The sequence below is a fragment of the Bos mutus genome, chromosome 21 (genome assembly GCF_027580195.1).
Source record: "Bos mutus isolate GX-2022 chromosome 21, NWIPB_WYAK_1.1, whole genome shotgun sequence".
Classification (NCBI taxonomy): Eukaryota; Metazoa; Chordata; class Mammalia; order Artiodactyla; family Bovidae; genus Bos; species Bos mutus.
The window spans coordinates 24016031-24040505 of NC_091637.1; the positions used below are offsets into that span (position 1 = coordinate 24016031).

General features: G+C 43.7%; 1 protein-coding gene across 1 annotated transcript in view; it reads left to right on the forward strand.

The window, feature by feature from the left end:
- Window positions 1-8351: 8351 nt before the first annotated feature.
- Window positions 8352-24475, forward strand: part of BNC1 (basonuclin zinc finger protein 1) — a 28672-nt gene continuing 12548 nt past the window's right edge. Inside the window, exon 1 of the mRNA XM_070358134.1 lies at window positions 8352-8485. Coding sequence (XP_070214235.1) covers window positions 8477-8485 — 9 coding nt within the window. The 5' untranslated portion in view covers window positions 8352-8476. The remainder of the gene's footprint in view (window positions 8486-24475) is intronic.

The following is a 24475-nucleotide window of genomic DNA, read 5'->3' on the forward strand; positions in this document are numbered from 1 at the left end:
GGCAGAAAGCCTGCTCAGCAGAAACACGAGCATGAGGACGTGTGTGGACCCTTCTGCCAGGATCTGAGGATGGCGAGGTTCTAAGACAGGTCACCTTTTCAGGGGTAAACTTACATCTCTGCCCAATAACCTGGTTTCTCTCTTTTTTTTTTTTTTTGGTTCCCTTCTATCGTGTTATCTTTGAAATGTCAGTGCCTTCTCTTTACTCAAGTACACCTACATGTTTTAGTATTTAAGACTTGGCAGCCACCTCAGATAAAGACAGCATTCCCCTCTGTGAGTCTGCAGACCTTCCTTTCTCAGCACTCGCAGAGAGTGATGGGTGTCCTGACTCGGCTTCTTACACTCCCACAGAACAAAGCAGAATTGTCACCACGGCATTACTGGCAGGTTACTCACTGGCTGTTATGTGCTCTGTTTCAGACTCCCAAGAAAACCACTAGCTTTGATTAGAAGGTGTGTAACAAAGGCTGTTGCGAAATACCCACGGCTGTGAAAATGATTCGGAGGTGTGTGACTCCTAGAACGGACGTTACGAAGGTCACTCGATTTTAATATACAGGCTCTATGCCCACGGCTTGCTTCTGGTCTCCCTTTGAAGTCTCAGACTGAGCTTCAGTGACTGGGTCCAAGTTGAGCATAACATGTACCTGGGGTGCTCCTTCTGTAAGTTCCTTCATGAGCCAACAGGTCTGTTTCCTGTATAATGTCTCTTACTGACTTGCCTTTGGATAAACCATTAGTGCTGGGGCATTTTGTTAATTACTAAACTTCTGGTGACAGACAAAACTGGCCTGTTAAAACTTGTGTGGTAATTTGAGGATTTCAAGCCACACCTCTGAGAAATGTCGGTATCAAAACTGATTTGGTGTCGAGACAAGGTGTTAGAGGCCACAGTTTGACAAAGTGGATCCCCAAGTGCAGTTGGCAATTACATTTTTAGAAGTCTTCAATTATGCCATTTTATAAGAAGGTACTTTTAAGAAGCTACAAGTCAAGAATGTGTTTTTAAATCCCTTCATATACACATTTATAGGTTAGCCCCTATTTAAGAAGCACCAGAAGAGCCCTGTTCTAGATACAGTAAGAATCAGCAGTCCCTAACTTCTGAATCTCAAAAGCCAAGAAGAAAAATCTCTTCAAAAATTAAAGTATGTGGTCAGTGCATTTCTGGAAAATATTTTACTTAGGATCAAGGAGGTAAGCATGACCAGAAAAATCGATGTGCTTTAATTAGAAGGATCTCCTCACCTGCCCTGGATTTGTGGATTTAAGGTCTGTGTTTGGAGATTCTCCTAATCTTTTATCATCTGAGAGTGAAAGATTGAACAAAGACTGTTATAACAGAGGGCACTTGGTATTTCATTTATCCTTTATCCCAGAATAATCTTCCAGTAAAACTGAATATAAGTTCTACATCAGCAGAGAAGCTTTCTATTTCTATTTCTGTAAGGAGGAAAAACTCAAATTGGCTTACATGATAAAACTGGTTTAACTGTTCACAAATCTAAAAGGCTTAAGGCTTCGTGCATGGTTTGATCAAAGCTTCAGCTACAGGTAACATCAGAGATTATATGACTCCTTCATGACAATGGGGAAAGAAGAATTTGGCTTTCCATAACCATCAAGCAAAAATCCTGAGCTTTGAGCTGATTGGCCTATGATAGAACCAATCCCTCTGACCAGGAAAATACCTTGGTGTTGATTGGGGCTTCCCTGGTGGCTCATATGGTAAAGAATCTGCCTGCAATGCAGGAGACCTTGGTTTGATCTCGGTGTCAGAAGATCCCGTGGAGAAGGGAATGGCAACCCACTCCAGTATTCTTTGGGAGGATTCCATGGAGAGTGGAGCCCTCCATGGAATCACAAAGTCGGACACAACTCGGCAACTAACACTTTTACTGTCTTTCACCTGAACCAATCACCTGTGGGGTTCAGGTTGGGTCCCTACCTAGGATAAACAGCTGCTACATGCTTTAGAAGGAATGAAATGGAGATTGAGGAGGCAATCACATCATAGCATCTGTTGCAATCCTTTTTCATGCATAAACTCATGATAATTTTTTTTTGGCTGTGCTAGTTGCAGCACGTGGGATCTTCGTTGGGGCATGCAGGGTCTAGTTCCCCAATCAGGGATCGAACCTGGGCCCCCTGAATTGGGAGCTCGGAGTCTTAAACACTGGACCACCAGGGAAGTCCCCTAGTTAATCTTTATTCCGTATCAGAGATGAGGGCTATAAAAAGGAATCTATTTCCTCTAAATTTGATATGAAAAATTTTAAGATGGTTCTTACTGCTTCAAAAACTTAAAATGCATAACTCTAAGTTTGTTTTTCCAACAGCTCTCTTTTCCCTTAAGAATACTCCCAAAGAAATATTTTTAGTTTGATATCAGTGGGTAATTGAGAATGATTTAAAATCCATCCTATGGTCCATCTTCCCTAACCCTTTCTTTCCCAATTTCCAAAAGTAATATGACCTAATCTTGAACTCTCAGTTATAGGAACCCAAATATTTTCTCCTTTGACTTGAATAATAGGTCATTAAATTTGCAGAAGATGCCATATTCCAGGGTATAATGAACCTTACAAGTTTTCTTTTGACACATGTTCACTTGTTTCCCTTCCTGATAAAACCCACTCCAAATCCATCAACTTGATATGCGAAGGGCCAATCTAAGGGATTTCCAACAACTAAGTATTTTTTCTAAACTTTACTTAGAAACAGAGCTCCTTGAGTTCAGAGTTGAAATTGTAATACTACATAAAAGTGTACAGGGAGGGGTCCACTTGTAATATTTTCTTTCCACTGCCTTGGTGAAGAGAGAATGAGCTGTTCAGAAGGCAGGCCTTCTTATGACTGTCGCCAGTTGTTTAAAGGCCGTGGAGGACAGATTAAATGAGAAGCTAACTTCACATATCCCAAACATATCAAAACAGTAGTAGCCAAACTCACAAAATTTTCTCCAAGCCTTACACTTGCAAGACCATCATAAGCATTCGACCTGTCTGTGTCAGAAATGAGTATTCTTTCCCAATTGTTGAGAGTGCCAGTGATGCTCACACACCGCAGTACTGGCAGACACGAACAGGGAAGCAGCTGAGAATCAGGCCTGGGTTTGTTTGCAGCTGGGAATTTACGACAGAATTTATCACTCTTTTTCTGACATCCCCTCCTTGAGATTTAGCAGTCTTGGCTACCAAACCCACAACACAAGACCCAGCGCATTCCCCTCTGTGGAGCAGGCCCTTCAGGGTATTGTGGTTCCCTAGTCCCTGACCTTGTGTGAGAAGTGGAGAAACCCGAACAGGTCTCTGCCACCAAAACCCTGTGCCACCTCTGGGACAGCCTCATCTACTTCCTCTCCATAGGGAGCAGCCCAGGGGCTGGAGGGAAGGAGTTGCAACACTTGGGCCAGGCCTGCAGCAGGCCGGCCTGCCCCTCAGCAGGCAGCTGGGGGCGGTGGGGTGGGGGGTGCAGTTTGGCCTGAACGCTGCTTAGTCAGGATCCACTGCTGAGCTGAGCTCCAGATGTGCCCAGACCTGCCGCCACCAGGTGTCTGTGTCTGGGCTGGGAGGTGACCGAGCCAATATGACTCTTGCCTCCTAGTGTTTCCCGACACCGTCCTCTGAGGAAGGTGGAGGACTCAGGTGAGGCCACCTCAGAAGACTTCTGACAGAGCCATGGCTCTCTGCCCACCCCGCATGTCAGAAGCCTTTCCCTGTCCAGCTCCTCTGGCCTCACATTCCTCCTGCCAACCGCCCAAGGGCAGTTCCTCCTCCAGCCACAGGTAAGATCAGAAGAGAGGGGGGCAGCCACCCACACACCATGCTGGAATATGCTGTTCCCATCAGTGGTGCCCAAAACTCCACAGAGCTAAAGCTGGAGATTTTTTCCTTTTTATAATGAGGACCCCATGGTTTAAAATACCCTTTTTAATAAAAAAAATTTTTTTTTCAAGTTCATTCGTTCCCACTGGAGAAAAACTTCTTGTGAGAATTAGTTTTTCAGTGAGCGGCAATTCTATATTTCATAGAACTATTATCAACTAGAGGCAGTCTCATCAGTGCATAAACACTGTAAAAGTTTACCAGCCCAGAGACTTCCAGTGGTTTGGAATTTGCCTTCCAATGAGGGAGTGTGCAGGTTCGATCCTTGGCTGAGGAGCTGGGATCTCATATGCCTCATGGCCAAAAAGCCGAAACACAGAGCAAGGGCAGTATGTAACAAATTCAATAAAGACTTTGGGAATAGGCCACATCAAAAAAAATCTTAAAAAAAAAAAAAAATAAAAGTTTATCAGCCCGTTAGTGAGCTCTGAATCCAGAACAAAAAGGTTGCTACTAATCTCCAGGTGGCTTTTGAGAATTCCATTTAAAGCTAAAGTAGGCATTGAGCCATTTTGCATCAGGAGTGATACTCATCCTACAAATGTTTACTGCACATCTACTATATAGTACAAACCCAGGACCCAAAGAAGACATCACTATATATAGCAGAGCATGCACATGAACAGCACATAGGCCAGATTCAGCCCGAAAACATACTTTGTTTGACTCAAACAGTATTTATCAAAAATTTTAATGAGTTGCAAACTTTTAGATATCAGGATATTTCCAGCTTCTCTTGAAAACTCAGGAAATCTGGCATAAGTAAGCCCACATTCCCAGCTGATGACAAGCAGAATAAAAACTGATCACCTCACACAGGCACTGGCTCTCAGTTCACACAACCCCCACCTGTCTTGCCTACCCCAGCTCAAGTTGCCCCGCCTCTCAGGATACACCAACAGTTCTCAGGGTGGGCCATCATAGCATACCTCCCAGGAAAGGCCTCATTCAAGAACAGGGCAACCCAGCCAAGCCTCTCACTTAAGAAGAGCAGCTTTGGGCTTCCCTGGTGGCTCAACAGTAAACAATCTGCTTGCCAATGCAGAAGACACAGGGTTCGATCCCTGATCCAGGAAGATCTCACATGCCATGGAGCAGCTAAGCCCATGTGCCACAATAAGAGAAACCACCACCATAAGCAGCAAGGGCAAGGGCACAGCAACTAGAGAGTAGCCCCCACTCGCCACAACTAGAGAAAAGCCCATGCAGCAACAATGACCCAGCACAGTCATAAATAAATAAAAATATTTTTAAAAGGAATTACTTAAAAAAAAAAAAAAAACAGAGCAGCTTTATGCCTCCTTAAGAACAGGTCACAGGGCTTTTCTTAATTTACGCCTTCTCGACTTTTACTCTTTTTAATAAAGCTTTTTTTTAATCCCTGGTATCAGTGAAGATACTGTTTTTTTATGCTCACGACAACAACAAACTGGACACAAACAAGAAATGGCCAGGCTGAAGCAAAGAAGCACACAGAGGCAAAAAGGGAGAACTGTGAGAACGGGGTAGGCCCTCGGGGTACACCATTCACCAGCTGAAGAAGCTGAGGCCTGGAGACAGGAAACTCATGCCCATTACTGACCAGAAGAAGAGAAGCATGGTCTGGATGATCCTTACCCAGCTAGTGCCACATCCTTTTCTTCATTCAGGGGTGGTTTCTCTGGCCCAGTTTCTGCTTACATGTTTCCAAGGAGAGGCAGAGAAGTCCATCAAATCTGGGAATAAATAGGAAGGCTGACGTCAGAAGTCACACTTATCAGGTAGGTATATGGTTCTCGATGAACCTGTAGAAAAAAAATCAGCAATTTTCATCTAGTCCTAACTGATTCCCTATATGGGTCCAAATTGTCACATTTGGAGAAATGTATACGTGCATCCTCAGGTGTCCAGGTGGCACAGTGTTAAAGCATTCGCCTGCCAATGCAGGAGATGCAGGTTCGATCCCTGGGTCAGGAAGATACCCTGGAAGAGGGCATGGCAACCCAGTCCAATATTCTTGTTTGGGAAATCCCATGGACAGAGAAGCCTGCCGGGCTACAGTTCATAGGGTCACAAGGAGTAGGACATCCTTGAGCATGCATGCATGCATATGTGTATCCCAACGGTGCATGTTGGAACAGACAGGCTTTTTTCACATTTTCAAATTGTGTATTGCCAAAAATTCTCCTTGTCTGTAACTAGAGTTAAACAGGTTGATCCTGATTTTTGCTTCTAGTGAAAGGTTTTACTAAAATATAATTAAGTTGTAAATTAATTTTACAACACAAAGATACTGACTAAAATTGTCAATGAGACAGCTGGGCCACTGTCTGGGTCTTTGACATTTCAGTGTATTTATAAGCCTATACGGCTATTCAAGAATGCTGAAACCAAGAACTTCTCTGGAAATGAATTTAAATTAATTACAAGATCAGTTTTACAAGCAGCAGAAAGGGAGTAGAATAGCGTTCACAGAACAGAAACTATCTTATTTAACTCTACCTATCTAACTAGGACAGGACTTCATACCTACTTTTAAAGATGAGAACAGTGAGACTAAGAAAGCTGTCCTCCTCAACCAGTTTCCAATTGTGGGAACCAGCTACACCCAAACCATTCTAACTCCAAAACCTGGGCTTTGTCTGCTGCAGCAACTCGTAACACAGAAGTCACTAAGATGAGTAATGACCAAAGAAGTCAAGACAAGGACACATCACGACCAGGCTAGAGAATGTAATAAGCACAATAAGAGACGCAGCTGCAAGTGCCTGCGGGTCAGAAGAGGACAAAAGCAGGCGGAGTGGAGGGCTGGTGGATCAGGGAAGGCCTCTGAGAAGCGGTGACATTTGAGAAAGTTCCTGAAGGATGCATTGCATTACAACAGGCAGAGAGGAGGAGAAAGGTCAAAATGCTGGGAGTGGGAAGGAGGAGGATATGAACGGAAGGTAAGCTGTTTAGGTTTGCAATTCACAAAGCAAAGCTTCATAATAAAAACATTCATGTGAGAAAATGCATCTTGCCAACACCTTGCCAAGGCAGGGCAAAGAGAGACCATCACAGGAGGTCAGGCAACCTCATACCTGCACGGAAGGGCACCACGCTGCAGACCCAGGGCACAACCAGGATGCAAGATGTGTGTGTCCAGCCTGCCAGGCACAGGCAGCAGGAGCTCTCTGGACTACTCCATGAAGGCCATATTCTCCTACTTTCCTCCACAGACACCACAGCTGCTCCTTTCTCTCCTTTTCCACTCAGAGGTCTGTGAGGTTCAGAGCCAGGACCCTCTGTCTGAATGTCTGCAACTCCCTTCTTTTCCCTTCCATTTCATATCTTTTTTCACAATGTGCAAGGTTTTGGGGTTTTTTTTTTTCCTTTTTCTCCTTCAAAGATCTTCACTAGCAGCAAAGTAGGTGGGATAAACTGGGGGAGATGAAGGCAGGATCCCCACTAAGTCCAGCCTTCAGAGAATTATTTTAGGGACCTGAAAGCCTTCAGAGAATTCTTTTAGGGACCTGAAAAGGGAGAGAAGGCAAGACTCTCCTGCAGGGTCTGCGTCTGCCCCAGCGCGGGGCAGAAGAAAAGCTGGGTCCTGTTTCAGCAGCCGTAGGCCATGTCTGTCTGCTCCTAGAGGTGAAGGACGCTGTGTCCCCAGGACAGAAGGCCAGGCTCCCCCCGCAGGCCGCCTCCCCTTCTCCTCATGGGGGCCTGAGTTCCTGCTAGGTTTCCCAGGACATTTCATTTTGTCCTTAACATCCCATAAGGTAGGTGAAAACTTAATCCCATTCTACAACGGAAGCAACTGAGGCTTAGAGAGCAGTCACTCATCCTCGGGACTCGGTAAAGCGGGAACTGACTAACTCACACTACAGAAAGGAAGCGGGACTGCCCCGTTAGCGGTTGTAATAAACCTTCCTGGCGCCCTCCTTTCTCCACATCCTGGGATACGTCCCCCACCCCCACCACCACTTCCTATGGTAATAAAGTTTTTGGTGATGAGGATGGCACAGCCCTCTTCTTGGCCGTGGTGGGACCCCGAGTGCGCCCCGGGGTGGGCAGGGCTGCAGGATCATCGCCCGCGATGGGAGCCAGAGAGAGAACTTCAGAGCGTTTCGCCCTTCCCCGGGATAGGCAAACATCGACACGTCCGTGTCTTTCCCGACAAGTGCCTTCAAGCCCAGCGGGGGCAGACACCTCCGCGCCGGCCGCCGGCGAGGTCTCCGCTGTCTGCCGGGGCCACGGCCTCGCCTCAGCTGCATCGATTTAACGCGTTCGTGGGCCGCCCCGGCGGGAGGCGGCTTCCCGGCGGCACAGCAGCAGCGCCTCAGCCGCGGGCGACTCGGCGGCCCGGCGGGAGGGGGAGGGGAGAGGGGGAGGGGCGCCCCCCGGGGCGCAGGGGGCGGGCGTGCGGGCACACGCGGTGCGCGGCGGGCGGGCGGGGGCGGCCACCGCGCCGCGCGGCCGGGGCGCCCGGGGAGCCGCCCACTTCGCCGCGGCGGGCCCCGACGGCCGGAGCTTGGATGAGGCGGCGCCCGCCGAGCTGGGGCGGACGCGGGGCGACCCGGGACGGAGACACGCGCCGGTAGCCCCGGCACTGCAGCGGCCGCAGGATGGCCGAGGTAAGCACGGCGCCCTCCGCGGACGCGGGGCCCTCAGCGCGCGGGGTGGGGCGGCCGGGAACGCCACTCGGATCCGGGGCCGCTCGGTTCTCGGGGGCGCGCCCCGGGCCACCTCCCCGAAGGCCACCTGCGCGGTAGGGGCGGCGGAGGCGCGGCCCTTCTCCGGGGCCAGGCGTGAGGGAGCGTCTCCGCGGCGGGGAGGGCCCGTGGGGGCGCCCGGACCCGTCTCCGCCCGACGCCCCGGAGCTGCCCGACGCGCTCCGGGTGTGAGACCGGGGTCGGCGGGCGAGGGCGGGTCCCCGGCGTCCCCGGGGCCGCGTCGAAGCGTCGAAAGTGCGGGGTCGGGAGGGACCCGGCGGCCGCGTCCTCCCTTCGCGCGTTTTCCCGCCCCCTCAGCACCTCCACTGTTCGGTCCAGTACGTTGGGACTAACTGTTTCAACCGCTCTTAGCGCAGAATTAATTACACAGCTGCTATTTTAAAGTGACCGTTTTTCACCTGGATTTTGTTTCTGGAGAACTGAACGTGCCTTCGGGTCCCTCAGAGAATTGCAGAGCCGGGCGAGGGGCAGTGACGGGGGCTCCTGTCGGGATGGGGTGGTTGGATGGGGATGGGAGTCTTTTGTACAAAACTACAAATGGAGACGCGGTCGGGTCTGGGGGCTTCCTGGGACAGCAGAGAGTCGAGGGTTCAGGGTCAGTTTTTATAAACGTTCCAGCTGACCTGCCGGGTGCGCGGAACGGTTCAGCACGAGATGTTGCCGCAGCCCCGGGAATCGGGGTCGGGCTCAAGTGTTTCCACGTCCGAGCCTAACAGACGGGGCTCTGGCCCTTGGCGGGGACGGGGTTCCTGCGGGTGACCGGGCCGGACCGGGCTGCGGAGCCGGCGGCGGTGTCGAATCCCGGGCCGCCCTAGGCTTCCCGGCCTGGAGGTGCCGCGACCGCTCTCCTCCCGCGCTCCGAAGCAGGGTCCCGGCCCGCGGGGCGGTGGACCGGGGGCCCCCGGCGGGCGGAGAAGGGGGCGGCGGCCACTGCGTGGTCCCCGCTTCTCCTCCGGCCAGACCCCAAGCCCTAGCGGCCGCCCGGCTTTGCATAAGCTCCTAAGGATTTGTCAGCCAGATGTGACAAGATTGTCGAGAGCGGCGAGTGAAGGAGGAGATCTGATATTAATCAGCGCATAGCTCGGAGCCAAACTTTCTCAAATGCGGTGTAGAAACATGTTCTTCTCATTTAAGGCATCTCTTTGTGGCGGCGGGGCTGCCACCGGCCTGACTTTGACAGTTAAATGGAATGCCAACTAGCAGCCTTAATTGTATGAGTAAAGTTGTGTGTTGTTGGGGGGAGGATCAGACACGCTAAGGTTCAGTAATGTCCCCTCGTTTTATGGCTGTGCTCACCGCAGCCCTCTGAAGACAGGGCGTTTAAATGGGGCCAGACGCCTGGTCGCAGCCAGGCCTCTGCTGTTAACACTTAAGGGGCCTAAAAGAGGCCCCGCTGGTGTCCTGGGAATCCCTGTCGGGGTGTGTATGTGTGTGTGTGTGTGTGTGTGTGTAGGGGGAAATATGTATTCCTACAGCTTGGGATTCATAGAGCAGATTTAGCAACCATTTTTTAAAAAGCATATTCTTATCAAAGCAACAAAGATTTTGGCTTGACAGTAAGTGAATTGAAAAACAGCATTTAGCAGGTCATTTCTTTTTCTGGTGTCCTGTTCCTTATTATTTTAATTTGCTGTTGGATTTCATGGCATCTTTTCATAAGATTTTTTAGACTCTTGGTTGCGAGTATGTGCTTATATGTTAACAGTTTTGTTCAGTGATAAATATGGCTTTTCCTTTGTCCCCAAATCTCTTGATTTATCAATATTTCATTTAAATTGAATATGTCAAAATAAAACTTTTGTGCATCACGTAAAAGAACATTACTTCAAATGTTATAGATTGTCCAAGATTTGATTTTTGCTTTATATAGGTGTGGAAAGATAGCCACCGCTTTTGCTAAAATAAATTTTGATAAATAGCTTTATCCTTTGTGGCATACCTAAAAGAATAAGATGTGTCATTATTTGATTTCTCACCTTATAAGTTTGCTGACTTTAATTTCACCAAGGAAGTTGGTTGAACATGTTCTGTTGTAGCTAAATGCTGAGAAGTGGTGGAATCTTCACTTAGCAGAAGTACTACTCATATTTTGGGAACTCATGTTCAGGCATCTGCATAATTTAATTTGGAATATCATCTATGTCCATTGTTGTATTCCCTTCAGAATAGTAAGGATGCTTCTTTTTCAATCAGAGAGTGTAGTGAGTTTGAAGTAGTGATTTGGCTGTTGATATCTACAGGAATGTGGAATGATGATCTGTTTGTTTTGGTTATAATTCACACTAGACATATTAACCCAAATGGAGTTATTGCAGTAGAAGCATAAAGTTTGCACAGAGAGTTACCTTTATATTATTTTAATTTTTCACACCTCTCCCATGCAGCAGTTAGGCCTGCGTCCCGAGCCCATGCTGGCATTCTGTACCTCAGCTTGGGAAGAAGGATGAACCAACCTATTGGGTGAGAAGAGCCATATTGGTTTCCCTGTGGAACAAATCATAACTGTCGTTTAAGCATACACTTAGAATTTATGAACGCCTAGGGATAAATATAAATGGGAAGACATTTGAAAAGTTCAGTTTGCCAGTACAGTTAAACCACAGTGAACAGGGTGAGGGGTATAAGTGTCTTTTAGCTTTTGTGTATGGCTTTAGAAGTTATTTTGACAGTGGCCATTAAAGAGTTGCCCTGAAGGTTCCACGAGGTAAATTACTTGCAGGAGGAGCAAGTGCTTTACCCCAGGGTGAATTTTCACCTCTACAGATGTCATTTAGAATGAGTTACTTTTGTCAGAAACAGTCCTGTTTTAAAAGAAGGAGAAATATCACAGCTAAGGTGAAATCTCAGTGCTGAGCAGCACATCTTTTTGATAATCTGAGATCGAGATTTAGAGAGTCAATAGATTTTCGAAATTACTATTCTTAGCAGTCTATAGATTTTGAAATTTTATTTATTTAGATATTTTATTTTTGATGACTTTTCTGAGAGATGTTAAAGATAACTGGATCTGCACAGAAGAGGCATCTGGAAAGGGTTTTTTTTTTTTTTTTTTTTACATTGGTTTCCACCTAAAAAACCTTATTTGCTCTTGTCATTCTTTGAAGCCCTTTTTCCTAATTCTGGAAATTCCAAGATTACGGTGCAGCCCCATTTCTCTACTCAGACACATGCCTATTTTATCCAGAAAGAGTGGGTCTAAACAGAGCAGACCTGGTTCGCCAGGGTCCAACTTGGGGTCTCCTCAAACTTTGCATGAATAAGCAAACCAGCTGTCGCTATTCCAGTCCACGCATGGACTCATGATTATAAACCAGCCTAACATACCACAGGAGGATTCTGCCTAGCCGGTGGGGGCTGATAATTTCAGTTAGCTAATGTGAGAGAATAGAGAGACAGACAAATAAAATGTTGTGAAGGCCAGGTCCAAACAGCCTACGTGGAAGGAAATGGTTGTCTCAAGTAAACTTAATCCAGGCTGCTAACTTTCTTCACAGAGTTATATTACTTTGTCTACTCTTACAGATTCTTTGTGTGATCCTTCAGTAGGTGCTAGCGAACATCAAAGTTGTTTTCAATTCTGCATCAGCTTCCAGAAGCATTGTTCTCCTTCTGTAGCCCTCTGATTATTTCTTTCATTATTCTTTATGAGGATAAAATTTTTATACAGACAACCCTGTTTCACAATAACACCATGCTGAATGTTAAGACTGTGATCAGGATGGCATACGTAAATCTGATCTTTTCTTTTTAAAAACTTTGTTTGGGAAATCTCAGGATTTTTTTTAGTATATTTAGTCTTTAAAATCTAGTTCTCACTAAGTCCCTGAAAGGTTTGCAGAATTTTACTTAGCAATGTTCATAATTTCATCACTATTTTGCAACAGCAGAAAGGGTGAACTAACATTGTTTGTGTGGTTAGAATTATCCTGAAGTGTAAATGTGTTGGGGGTTTTTTTGTTTTGGTTTTTATTTCTTTTTCCCTAGGTTGACAGTTGTGTCCATAAGTTCCCTACATGAATAACGTTTTTCCATTTTTTTTGTTATCAAAGGTTTCTGAAAATCACAACTGAGGTCTCTCACACATAAAGGAGAAAAAAAATGTATCTGTATCATTTATATAACTATAGATTTTTGTTGCTGTTGTTGTAGCTTTTTAAAGAAGAAATATTTGGTTTGGCTTCTATGGTCTTATTTGCATATTTTTCTGCTTTTTATATTTTCTGTTTTTAGAACTAATAATTTTAAGAAAAAAAGGCACAGCTGTTAAATTAGTTTGGCACAGAGTTTATACTTTGATTTATAGAGATCAAAAGAACAAGTATTTTCCCCATCTCCCTCTTTGAACTGAGCAGCAAGAGAACACTCCACGTGTGTCACGCATGCTTTCTACTCACAGGTAGACCTGGCCCAACATCTGTTCCCTGAGTTCTACCTCCCACCTGCCCTTTTCTCTGCCAGACCCCTCTCCACCCTCTCAGTCTTCTTTGACCAGCCTCTCTTTTCATCCCCATCCTTGCAGTAAGAAACCAGATTCTGTCAGTTTTCCTTCAGTGTCATTTTTATATTGCAGATGCCACCTTCCCGGTTTCTGAGGCTTCTCACATCCCTCTTTCAACCAGGCTCACAGTAAATGCTTGTCTTCCCATTGTTAAGAACCTAATGATTCCATGAACCTAAGAGAGAGACTCGTGGCTGCCCATCTGGACAGCCCACCCCCACCCCAACCCTGTTTTGCCTTTCTGAGTCAGCTCTCATTGCCCATGACAGAAATCAGCCTCCTGGGCCTGACACACAGAGTGTGGTGTTTCTTGTGTGCACTGTTGAGAGCATGAAGACCCCTCTGGCCTCTACGTAACATTGCTCTCTCCCTCTACACCGTCTTACTCAAAACTAAAATTCCCGGGAGAGGTGGAGTCTTGATTTATCTTTTTTTTTTCACTTTTTGTTGTTCAAAATTTTAAGCAAAATTAGATTAGTTTAAGAATGCTTGGTGATACGTGCTTGGGGATTCCACAGTGATCAACTTTGAGCCAATCCCATTTCGTCTGTTTCTTCTACCCATTTCCCTCACCATCATCAACACTGAATTCCTTTGAAGCAAATCCTGAACATTCAAACTTTTCATTCATAAGTATTTTAATATGTAGCTCTAAAATAAAAAGCTCTTTTTAAAGAAATGTAGTATTCTGACCATTTAGCACCTAAAAATTAACAATAACTTCGGAATGTCGTTAAATTTCTAAGTGTTCAGATTCCTTCAATTGTCTCTTGAAGTTTATATTATCATTGATTTATTCAAATCAGGATTCAAATAAGGTCCATAAATTGTGTCTGTTAATCTACAAATTTATGTTTTACTTTTTTCCTTGCAATTTACCTATTGAAAAAACTGGGTCATTTGTCTTATGGAGTACTCCCCGGCCTGATTTGGGGTTTTGTTTTCTTGTGATGTCACACAAGGATGTCATACAATCCTTGTGATATCTTTGTGAGGAAAGTTTAAGCATTCCTCCATCCCCTATACCAAAAGGCTTGATCTAATTCAGATTCGAACTTCTGGGGCGAGAACACCCATATGTAGTAGTATGTATCCTCCAATGCTGAGGCAAGCGACCTGGTTGTTGTCTTTTCGTTAAGAGTTGCAGAATGCTAGTATTCTAATTCTTCATTTATTTATTCACTGGAATACTCTAAAGAGAGTCCTTGCCTCATCAACCATTTGCTTGCCTTGCAGTACATTTTGTATAAAAAAGGATGCGTGCTTGATTCTTTATTTTTTTTTTAACCATTTTTTTGGTTCCATAGCATCCTCGAAAGGTGGCCAGTGAGTTTTACATTTGTTTTTACTATCTTTTGAATTTACTAGGTTCTAGTAATACTGAATGGCTCACACTAATTTTTAGCAAATCATATTCTCTGTTCAGCAATTCTTGGTCAACCAGGATGCATGGTTTTCCTTTCCCAGTGAAGCCATGTGCTTGCTCCCCTAGAGCAGACACCAGGAGTTCCTCCTCCTGTCTCCCTGAGGCTCCCCACTGTTAATTATTACCTGTACATGGTAGATGTGTTAAAAACAAATGATGACACCCCCCCCCCAACAACAACAAAAAAACAATTCGTTAAGATTTTGGTTTCATTTTGTCAAACTACTGTGGAAGACGATGGCACGATACACTTCTGGTCCATGTAGAGTTCTCCAGGTGGACCTCAGTATGGTGCTGCCAGCAGCGGATAAACTGCCTCACACAAAAGGACCACATGGATTTTCTTCTCCCTTCACCGAGTTGTCCTGGGACACCTGGCAAACAATGATACTACTTTTAGAATCCTAGTTGTAACTCTGTGGGTTTGCATATGTTAGAAAAACTTAATGGAAAGTGGAAGAAGTTAGAGAAAAATGGCAGGAGGGAAAGTAGGGAACAACAGCAACAACAACAAAGCCAATTCTAGTAAGAGAAGTTAGAAGTACAAAATGTGTGTAAGAGGCAAAGAGCAATGGGGTAGAGATCTCCCACCCTTGAATCAAGCATTTTTCCAAACGAGGAAGGCTAGATCTGCAGCCAGGAGAGAATGGAAATACATTGTCACTGTAAATGAAAAGAAAGAAGTCCTCTCCCCAAAAGTAAGGGTGGTCCAGCCACTTTAGAAGATGTTTTGTATTATAGATTGGCAGTTTTTGATATGCAGTGTAGATTTCCAGGACTCAAACATATGAAAAGCAATTGTCTATATTCAACATTTAAAAATACAGTTTGGAACAACCTGAATCACTTTTCCTCCAAAGCTTGGTGACTTTTAAAAAGTGATTTGTGATTTAGCAGACCAGATCCTTTGATTTCAAGTTGGGAAATTATGATTCTTAGAACTGAGAATCTGGCCCAACCTTAGAATCTCACACTCAAAGAGAGGACCATAAACTCTAAACTTGGCCTTGGTGATCTCTACTATTAATAGTAGTTTTTTTGCATAATTTTTATGCTGCCTTCTCCACAGTCAATAGGAAGTTGTTGTTCAGTCACCAAGTCGTGTCCAATTCTTTGTGACCCCATGGACTGCAGCATGCCAGGCCTCCATGTCCCTCACCATCTCCAGGAGTTCGACCAAGTTCATGTGAATTGGTGATGCCATCCAGCCATCTCAGTGTTTCCCATCAGAGTCTTTTCTAGTGAGTCAGCTCTTCGCATCAAATGGCCAAAGTATTGGATCTGCAGCTTCAGCATCAGTCCTTCCAGCAACTTTAGGATTGACTAGTTTGATCTCCTTGCTGTCCAAGGGACTCTTAACAGTCAATAGGAAGATCAGTGTGTAAATTAGGAATGGCACTTGGCTGCTGCTTAGTGAAAAAGCTCCTAAATAATAGTTGCTATCTTTTCTGCTCAGCCATCCTTAGGGCCTGATTTCAAGGTTGGGCTCATGTGCACCTATGAGGTCCAGGCATCATGCTCTTGTTCCAAGAGGGAAGAAGGAAGAATGGCAAAAAAAAAGTCCTCCAGCTGAGTCAGCTCCCATTTGTAAAGAGCTTTCTGTAAACCTCTACGCAACAACTTATACTTACACACATCAGTCCTTAGTGATCTGGCCACCAAAATTATTAGTCGCTCGTTCATGAGCAACTAACTGGACTTTGCAACCCCATGGACTGTAGCCTGCCAGGTCCTCTGTCCAGGCAAGAATACTGGAGTGGGTTGCCATTACCTTCTCCAGGGGTCTTCCCCATCCAGGGATCAAACCTGGGTCTCATGCATTACAGGCAGATTCTTTACCAAGGCAGATCAGGCAAAGGATATTGGATGTGTGTCTGTAATTAATAAGCATGGTGCGGCTCTCTCATTGGTTCATTCCTTATTCTCTTAATACCAGTTGGAAAGCTTACGGAATAGCAGACCCAATGCTAGCCACAAGGTTTGGAGTTTCACTTGTCTTGTTGCCCCTTTCAGGGACGATTCATTATGGAACAACATTTGGGGAGGTTTTTATCATAGGTATTTTTGGTAGCTCTGTCTGTGCAGAGTCAGATCACCAGAGCCCAGAGGACCTAAGATCTGTCATAGGCCTGGTAGCAACGGCAGTTTTGCTGTTCTCTTTGGTCTTTTCCACTCTCTATCTGTATATCCTCATTAATGTGCCTCATTAATTGCAGTGTCTCTCAGAGAAAGATGCTGAGTATGATGAGAAGGAGTTTAGGAAGGAGTTCAGTTTCCCCAGCTATGCATCCAGAGGTGTTACTTTAGCAGGCAAATCATATTATTAATAGTTTCATACTTTTTTCAATGACTCACTGTTAGACTCAGGACAAAATCCATACTCCTTGGCCTTCCCCATGAGATCCTGTGCAGAGTGGTTCTGTCACCTTTCTGACCGTCATTTTCTACCATGGAACTTATAACTGCGCTCCAGCTGCCCTTGCCCCTTTTTGTTCCCTGAACACCTCCAGCCTCTTTTCATGCCCCAGAGCCTTTGCACTTGCTCTGCCCTCTGCCTTCGGTCTCCAGTTCTTCACTGGCCCCTTGCCATCCCTTGGAACTCAGTTCAGGTGTCTTCTCTTCAAAAGCCTTTAATGATGACCCTGTTTGAAAGGCACTACCCCACCTCCCCATGCCACCCAGGAAAATTGCTAGCAAAGTTTTCTGCATGTTTCTTTAATAGCACCTGCCTTATTCTGAAAAGGTATTGTCTGTTTACTTGTTTATTCTGTCTCCCTCCTCCTCAAGGGCAAGGACTTACCATTCTCATTCAACACTTTAGCCTCCAGAGTTTAGAAAGCCTGGCTCATAAACAATAAATATTTATTCAATGAATGGGGTTTCTTTACCATGTGAAACTTTAATGTTCTTATAGTTGCCATTGAGATTAAATGAAACCATAAATACAAATGCAGTTAGTACCAAATATTGGTATTCCAAGATATAACCTGCCCTCAATATCCAAATTTGAGACCACTTTCAAGTAGCCCATAAGTTCTTCAGTTTCCTCATCTATAAAATGGGATGGTAGTAAGAAATGAAATAGCTCATTGGTACTGCTTACTGCAGTCCCTCACACATGATAAATAATCACCATCACAAACTATGTGACCTTGTGAAAATTACAGATCTTCTGTAAATTTAAGTTTCCTGAGAATAATTCCTGCCCCACAGTGAGGCAGTGTGGACTGAATGAGATCACCTATTCCATACTAATGCCGCCGTGTGGACAGACAGATGCTGGAAGAGTAGCTCTTCTCACCATTGGACTCAGAACTGTCCAGTAGGATTTTGTGTGATGATGGAAATATTCTTGTCTCTGCTGTCCTGTGTAGTAGCCACTGGCCACCTGTGGCTCCTGAACACTTGAAATGTGACTACAGTGACTAAAAAACTGAATTTTTATTTTAATTAATTTTAAATAGCCACATGTGGCTAGTGGCTACTATTAAGGCAGATTAACTTGATGCTACAAAGCTGTCTGGCTGGTATGCAATTCAGTTCTGTTCCTGAGCCAGATTACAAATGACTCTCCTCAGATGGTCAGTATCATGAGTCTGGAAACCCCAAAAGTCCTGTGATTTTCCCCCTGCCGCATTCCATCTGGTTCCCCAAGAGTATCCCCCTGAATTTATCTTCAGTGATATGAAAATGTTTGCATGTACTAGAGATGAAAATAGCTTTGAAGTGGGTAGTTTCTATTCTCAAGCTCAATAATTCAAATCCCATCAAAGGCCCACACTGTCCAGCAGTGGATGTCTGTGCATGCTCCCCACCATGTGCCCATTCCGGCTGCTGCTAGGAACTGCAGTCAGCCTTTCTGACAGGAGGCCCATGGCAGCATCTAGCCATGCTCAAGGTAGATGACAGGTATCCAGGAGAGGAAGTAGGGCCCTCAAATCTACCTAATATCTAGGTCATAACTTTCCAGACTTTGCAGCCCAAGACTGCAAATAACTAAAGCATCCATCCCTTGCTAGGTGTGTCAGTAATTTCTGGGTGGATGAATGAGCAAATGACAGTGACAAAAAAGCAAGCCAGAATTCTGAATGTTGATTTGTAGAGCATCAAAGTGACTAATAACAATTCAGAAATAGTCTGATTAAAATGAGTGCGTAAAAAGCATAATCATGCCTTGATGAATTCAGAATGTGGTAAACATCTGCTTTATGTTTCTGAAGAATGGAACGAGTATCAGAATTCTAAAAGAAAGGATGTAAGTTTTAAAGAGTTTTCCATTTTGATTTACATGAGTACTTTTCGTCCTGTAATTAGAATTTTTGGTTTGATTTCACTCTAGGAGTTTTAATTTGTCTTTAGATAATGGTGCTATAATTTTACTACATTGTGGAATTCTGAGATGGGTGGAAAAACCCAAGGACTTTAATATTGGAAGTTTTCTTAGACTCTGTAATCAGCTTTTTTTAGTTCATAATTCCTCTGAGATGTATTTCCATAGATGTTTAATGAGCTGTATTAAGCCTTATTCAAATAAGTTCATATAGAACTACATGATTTTTTTTTTATAAAGCAGCATTCATACACTGGAATTATAGATAAAGCTGCTTAAAATTCAGGCCCCAAACTAGAAGCTTCTGTATCTGAATAGTCAGGTTAGATCACGGAGTCTCAGCTGGGGGCATTTGGCAATGTCTGGAGACTTTTTGGTTTTCACAACTGGGGAAGAGGGGAGGTGTTACTGTGGATAGACACCATGGGTGCTTCTCTGTATCCTACAATGCACAGGACAGCCCCCATCACAGAGAATTACCCAGCTCAGAATGTCTGTGATGCTGGCGAAATCAGCATCACAGAGTTAGGTGTCAGGAGATGCAGAAAAAATTACTTTCAACCTTAGGCTATGAAATGGGTTTGGAATTGTTCCTTCTATAGTTTTGCTGTCCTGGGTCCGAAGTAGTGAGCCTTTCAAGCACTTTTTAGTGAGTAGAGGAGGTGTGTGCTCAAGGACATCTTTCTCTGATTCAGATAGGTCCTGTTTTTTGAAATGTGAATTCACTTTGTATAGTTCAAATACCTTGTTTTTAAAAAGTGAATGCATCTTGAGGGACATTATCCAAAATAAGAACTTTTCTTCTTTTAAAAATTTCCTTGAAGACAGTCATATTTGTAGAATGTAGGTGGTGAAATATTTCAGAAGTGTAGTGCTTAGTGTGCTGGTAGCTATTGAGATCTGTGAAAAAAAAGAATATAGATGATTGGTTCACCTGTGAGCTGATGTTCAGAGAGTTGCAGAAGTTTAGAAGCTGGACGACATAGGAATGCCGCAAACTAACCTAATGATGCTCTTCTAAATTTTGACAGTGTGTAATAGAAATTAAACCATCACTCATCTTTATCCTTTAACTTCCAGCCAAGATAACCATATAATTATGTGTATATGAGTCTAGATGTGTGTGTTTATGTATGTAATACATTTGTCTATGTATATATACAAGTGAAGTGAAGTCACTCAGTCGTGTCCGACTCTTTTGCGACCCCATGGACGGTAGCCTACCAGGCTTCTCAGTCTATGGGATTTTCCAGGCAAGAGTACTGGAGTGGGGTGCCATTTCCTTCTCCAATATATATATACAAGTAGAAACTCTATAATGAAAAAGTAATATAATGTCTTTCATTAGAGCAATATTTCTCAATCTTTTTCATTATTCATCCCCACACACGTCTAAGGAGACTTTGGAAATGTTTTTCCTAACTGTGCCTCACCAACAAAATTTTAGTGTCACACCATCTACTGTATATCTGTTTATGTATGTGTATGTGTGCTTTATACATAAAAAGAATAGACCAGTTCTCACCTTTTGGGGATGGTGTACCCCAGATGAGAATGTATGCATGATTAGAGTGAGAGGCTGTTCTGATCATCTGGAGTTCTTTGTGTTACAGTCTATGACTTAGTACAGAGCGAAGCCCTTTTCCCCTAGATTTCCCGTTTTTTCATAGCCTCTTGAAGGGACTAGGTAACACTGTTGCTACCCTGCTGCACACCTCAGTTATCAGCAGCCTTATTCCTTCACCTGAAAATCTCTGTCTAGTTCTTCTGTTCAGGCCCATTGTAATCCAAAAGAAACTATAGATAACAGTCAAATCATGCCAATTTTAACCTGTATTTAAGTAAGGTCACTGATTTTTTTAAAAAAGACTTTTTTTTTTTAGTACACTTTTAGATTCACAGAAGATTTGAAATGAGAGTGTTGCACTGTCCAAAAACTTTGTGTTTTTTGGTAACTTTTTACCGAAAAATGGAAACAAATTTTTTGGCCAACGCAATACAAAGATTTCCCATATAACCCCTACATCCACATAAACATAGCCTGCCCTATTTTCAGCATCCCTCATTGGTTGATAACAATTGATGAACCAGCATTGACACATCATAATCACCCAAAATCCATGGTTTAACCTCAGAGTTCTCGCTTGTTGTTGTACATCCTGCGGGTTTGAAAAACACGTACAACATTGTATATCTATCATTATATCATTGTACAAAGCATTTTCAATGCCCTTTTGTGTTTTACCTATTCATTCCCCAACCCCTGTCAAGCCCCTGGCAACGACTGGTCTTTTTTCTGTCTCCATCAGTTCAGTTCAGTCGCTGAGTCGTGTCCAACTCTTTGTGACCCCATGGACCGCAGCACACCTGGCCTCCCTGTCCATCACCAACTCCTGGAGTTTACCCAAACTCATGTCCATTGAGTTGGTGATGCCATCCAACTATCTCCTCCTCTGTCGTCCCCTTCTCCTCCTGCCCTCAATCTTTCCCAGCATCAGGGTCTTTTCCAATGAGTCAGCTCTTCACATCAGGTGGCCAAAGTATTGGAGTCTCAGCTTTAACATCAGTCCTTCCAGTGAACACCCAGGACTGAACTCCTTTAGGATGGACTGGTTGGATCTCCTTGCAGTCCAAGGGACTGTCAAGAGTCTTCTCCAATACCACAGTTCAAAAGCATCAATTCTTTGGTGCTCAGCTTTCTTTATAGTCCAACTCTCACATCCATACATGACCACTGGAAAAACCATAGCCTTGACTAGACAGACCTTTGTTGGCAAAGTAATATCTCTGCTTTTTAATATGCTAAGTTGGTCATAGCTTTCCTTCCAAGGAGTAAGCGTCTTTTAATTTCATGGCTATAGTCACCATCTGCAGTGGTTTTGAAGCCCAAAAAAAATAAAGTCTGACACTGTTTCCCCATCTATTTCCCATAAGTGATGGGACTGAATGCGTGATCTTAGTTTTCTGAATGCTGAGCTTTAATCCAACTTTTTCTGTCTCCATAGTTCTGCCTTTTCCAGAATGTTATATAGTTGGAATCGTGCAGCATGGAGTCTTTTCAGATTGGCTTCTTTCAATTAGTAATGTACATTTACTTTTCATCCATGTCTTTTCATGGCTTAATAGTGCATGTCTTTTAATGCTGAATAATATTCTGTTGTTTGGGCATACCACAGTTTATTTACCTATTTGCCTGCTAAAGGACATCTTGGTTGCTTCTAAATCTTAGAAATTATGAATAAAGCAGCTGTAAACATCCATGTGCAGTTTTTGTGTGATAAGTTTTCAACTCCTTTTAAATACCAAGGAATACAGTTTACTGAATTGTGTGGTAAGAGTGTGTTTAGTTTTGTAAGAAACCACCAAACTGAGTTTCAAAGTTGCTTTATGTTTTGCATTGTTGTCAAAATGAATGAGATTTCTGTTGTTCCACATCCTCACAATCACTTGATACTGTCAGTGTTCTGGATTTCAACCATTCTAATATTGTAGTGGGCTGATTTTTAAAAATTATATTTTTATCAAAATATAATTCACATACCATAAAATTCAACTGAGTGGTTTCACTGTATTCATTGAGTTGTGCAACATCACTGCTATCTAAGAACTTTAGAACATTCCATTACCTCAAAAAGAAACTGGTCAAAATTGAAAACATCTGTGTTTCAAAGGCTATCATGCAGAAAGTGAAAGGATAATCCAAGGATTGGAGAAAGTATTTGCCACTCATATATCTGGTAAGGGACTTGTACCTAGCATATATAAAAAACTCTTATGACTCAATACTAAAAATACAACCCAATTTAAAAATGGGCAAAAGATCTGAATAGACACACAGATGGCCACTGAGCACTTGAAAAGATGCTGAACACCATTAGCCATCAGAGAAATGTAGATCAAAACACAATGAGATACCACCTCATTCCCAGTAGGATAACTACAATAGAAACACAAACCATAACTAGTGTTGGCGAGGATGTGGAGAAATCAGAACCCTCATACCTTGGTGGGAAAATAAACCTTTAAAAACAGTTTGGGGGTTTCTCAGAAAGTTAAACATAGAGTTACTATATGATCCCTCAGTTCCACTCCTAAGAATATATCCCAAAGACATGAAAGCATATGTCTGTCATAAACTTGTTCACAGGGTTTCTTTTGGGGATGATGGAAATGTTCTAAAATTGTATTGTGATGATGGTTGTTCAACTCTGAATATTCTAAAAATCATTTGTTTACTTTAAATGGGTGTTGTATGATATGTGAACTATTAATATAGTCTCAACTTAAAGCTGTCTTTAAAAACAATGAAAACAAAACAAAAAAAACACCCCCCTTTCCCATTAGCAGTCTCTCCTCATCCTACCTGCTCCCCACAACCCCAGTAACCACTAGTCTGCTTCGGGTCTCTATGGATTAGCCTGTTCTTGACGTTTCACATAAGTGGAATCATTCAGCCTGTGACCTTTTGTACTTGGTTTCTTTCATTATCATAAATGTTTCAGAGTTCACACATGTTCTAGCAGGTATCAGTACTTCATTCTTCCTATTGCCTAGTGATATCCATTGTATGGACATACCACATTTTGTATATCTGTTCATCAGTCAATATATACGGGGGTTGTTTCCACTTTGAGGCTAGTAAATAATGCTGATTTTAAAGTTCAGGTACAAGTTTTGTGTGGACATAGGTTTTCAGTTCTCTTCAGCTTCAACCTAGGAGTGGAATCAGTTGGTGGTAAGGTAACTGTTTGTGAGAATCGGTCAGACTATTTTGCAAAGTGGCTGCACCATTTTACACTCCTACCAACAACTGATTTTTAAGTGAAGACTAGTTAATATGCTCCTTAATGTGTCCTCAGCCAGATTCTCTCCTTCCCTGTCCACACACAAGGCCACACAGTCGCTTAATTGTCACATGGAGGTTAAACCCCAATCGTAGGGCTTTCTCATGCCTGCAAACACCAGGACACTCCCCAGCTGTCCAAGCTCTCTTGAATCATAACGATTTCGCCCAGCGCCTCCTCCCAGAAATCTCACTGACAGAGCTCCAGTGAGAGCTTTTTCTCTTTAATAATAGATTACATTCCTCCGGCCTCTTATCCCCTTTTGAAAAATCCATCTTAAAAATATATGTGAACCTCTGTCGTTAATCCTAGAACTCTGTTGACACATACATCTGTATCTTCTATTTCAGTCGTATGTTTGCACACTCCACACCCCCAAGCCACACCCACCACCTTAACCTGCACCTGGGCATTGATGCAGGGCTTGTCCAGCCTGCGTCTGGCTGTCAGTCACACAGTCCAGTCAGGGAATGATCCTTGGTGTGGTCAGCCATTGCATGTCCCCAGGTCTGTCTGGATATTCAGCATCTACCCTGTTTGGGGGAGGGAGTAACGAAGTACACATGTGCATTACTCTCAGTTCGGATCATTCTCCTATTTACTTGTTTCAAGGCAGCCCCAGTATCCCCTTTCTGGGTGGCTGTTCTGGTCAACCTACAGATTTAGTGAGAATGTGACTCTTCTTCACCCTCTCCATGCCCTTTCCATAATAAGCAGGATATCTCCTTCCTGCCTATAATCCTTTCTTATAAAGAGCTCTAGGGTTGTAACCCAGCCTTGCATATGGAATATC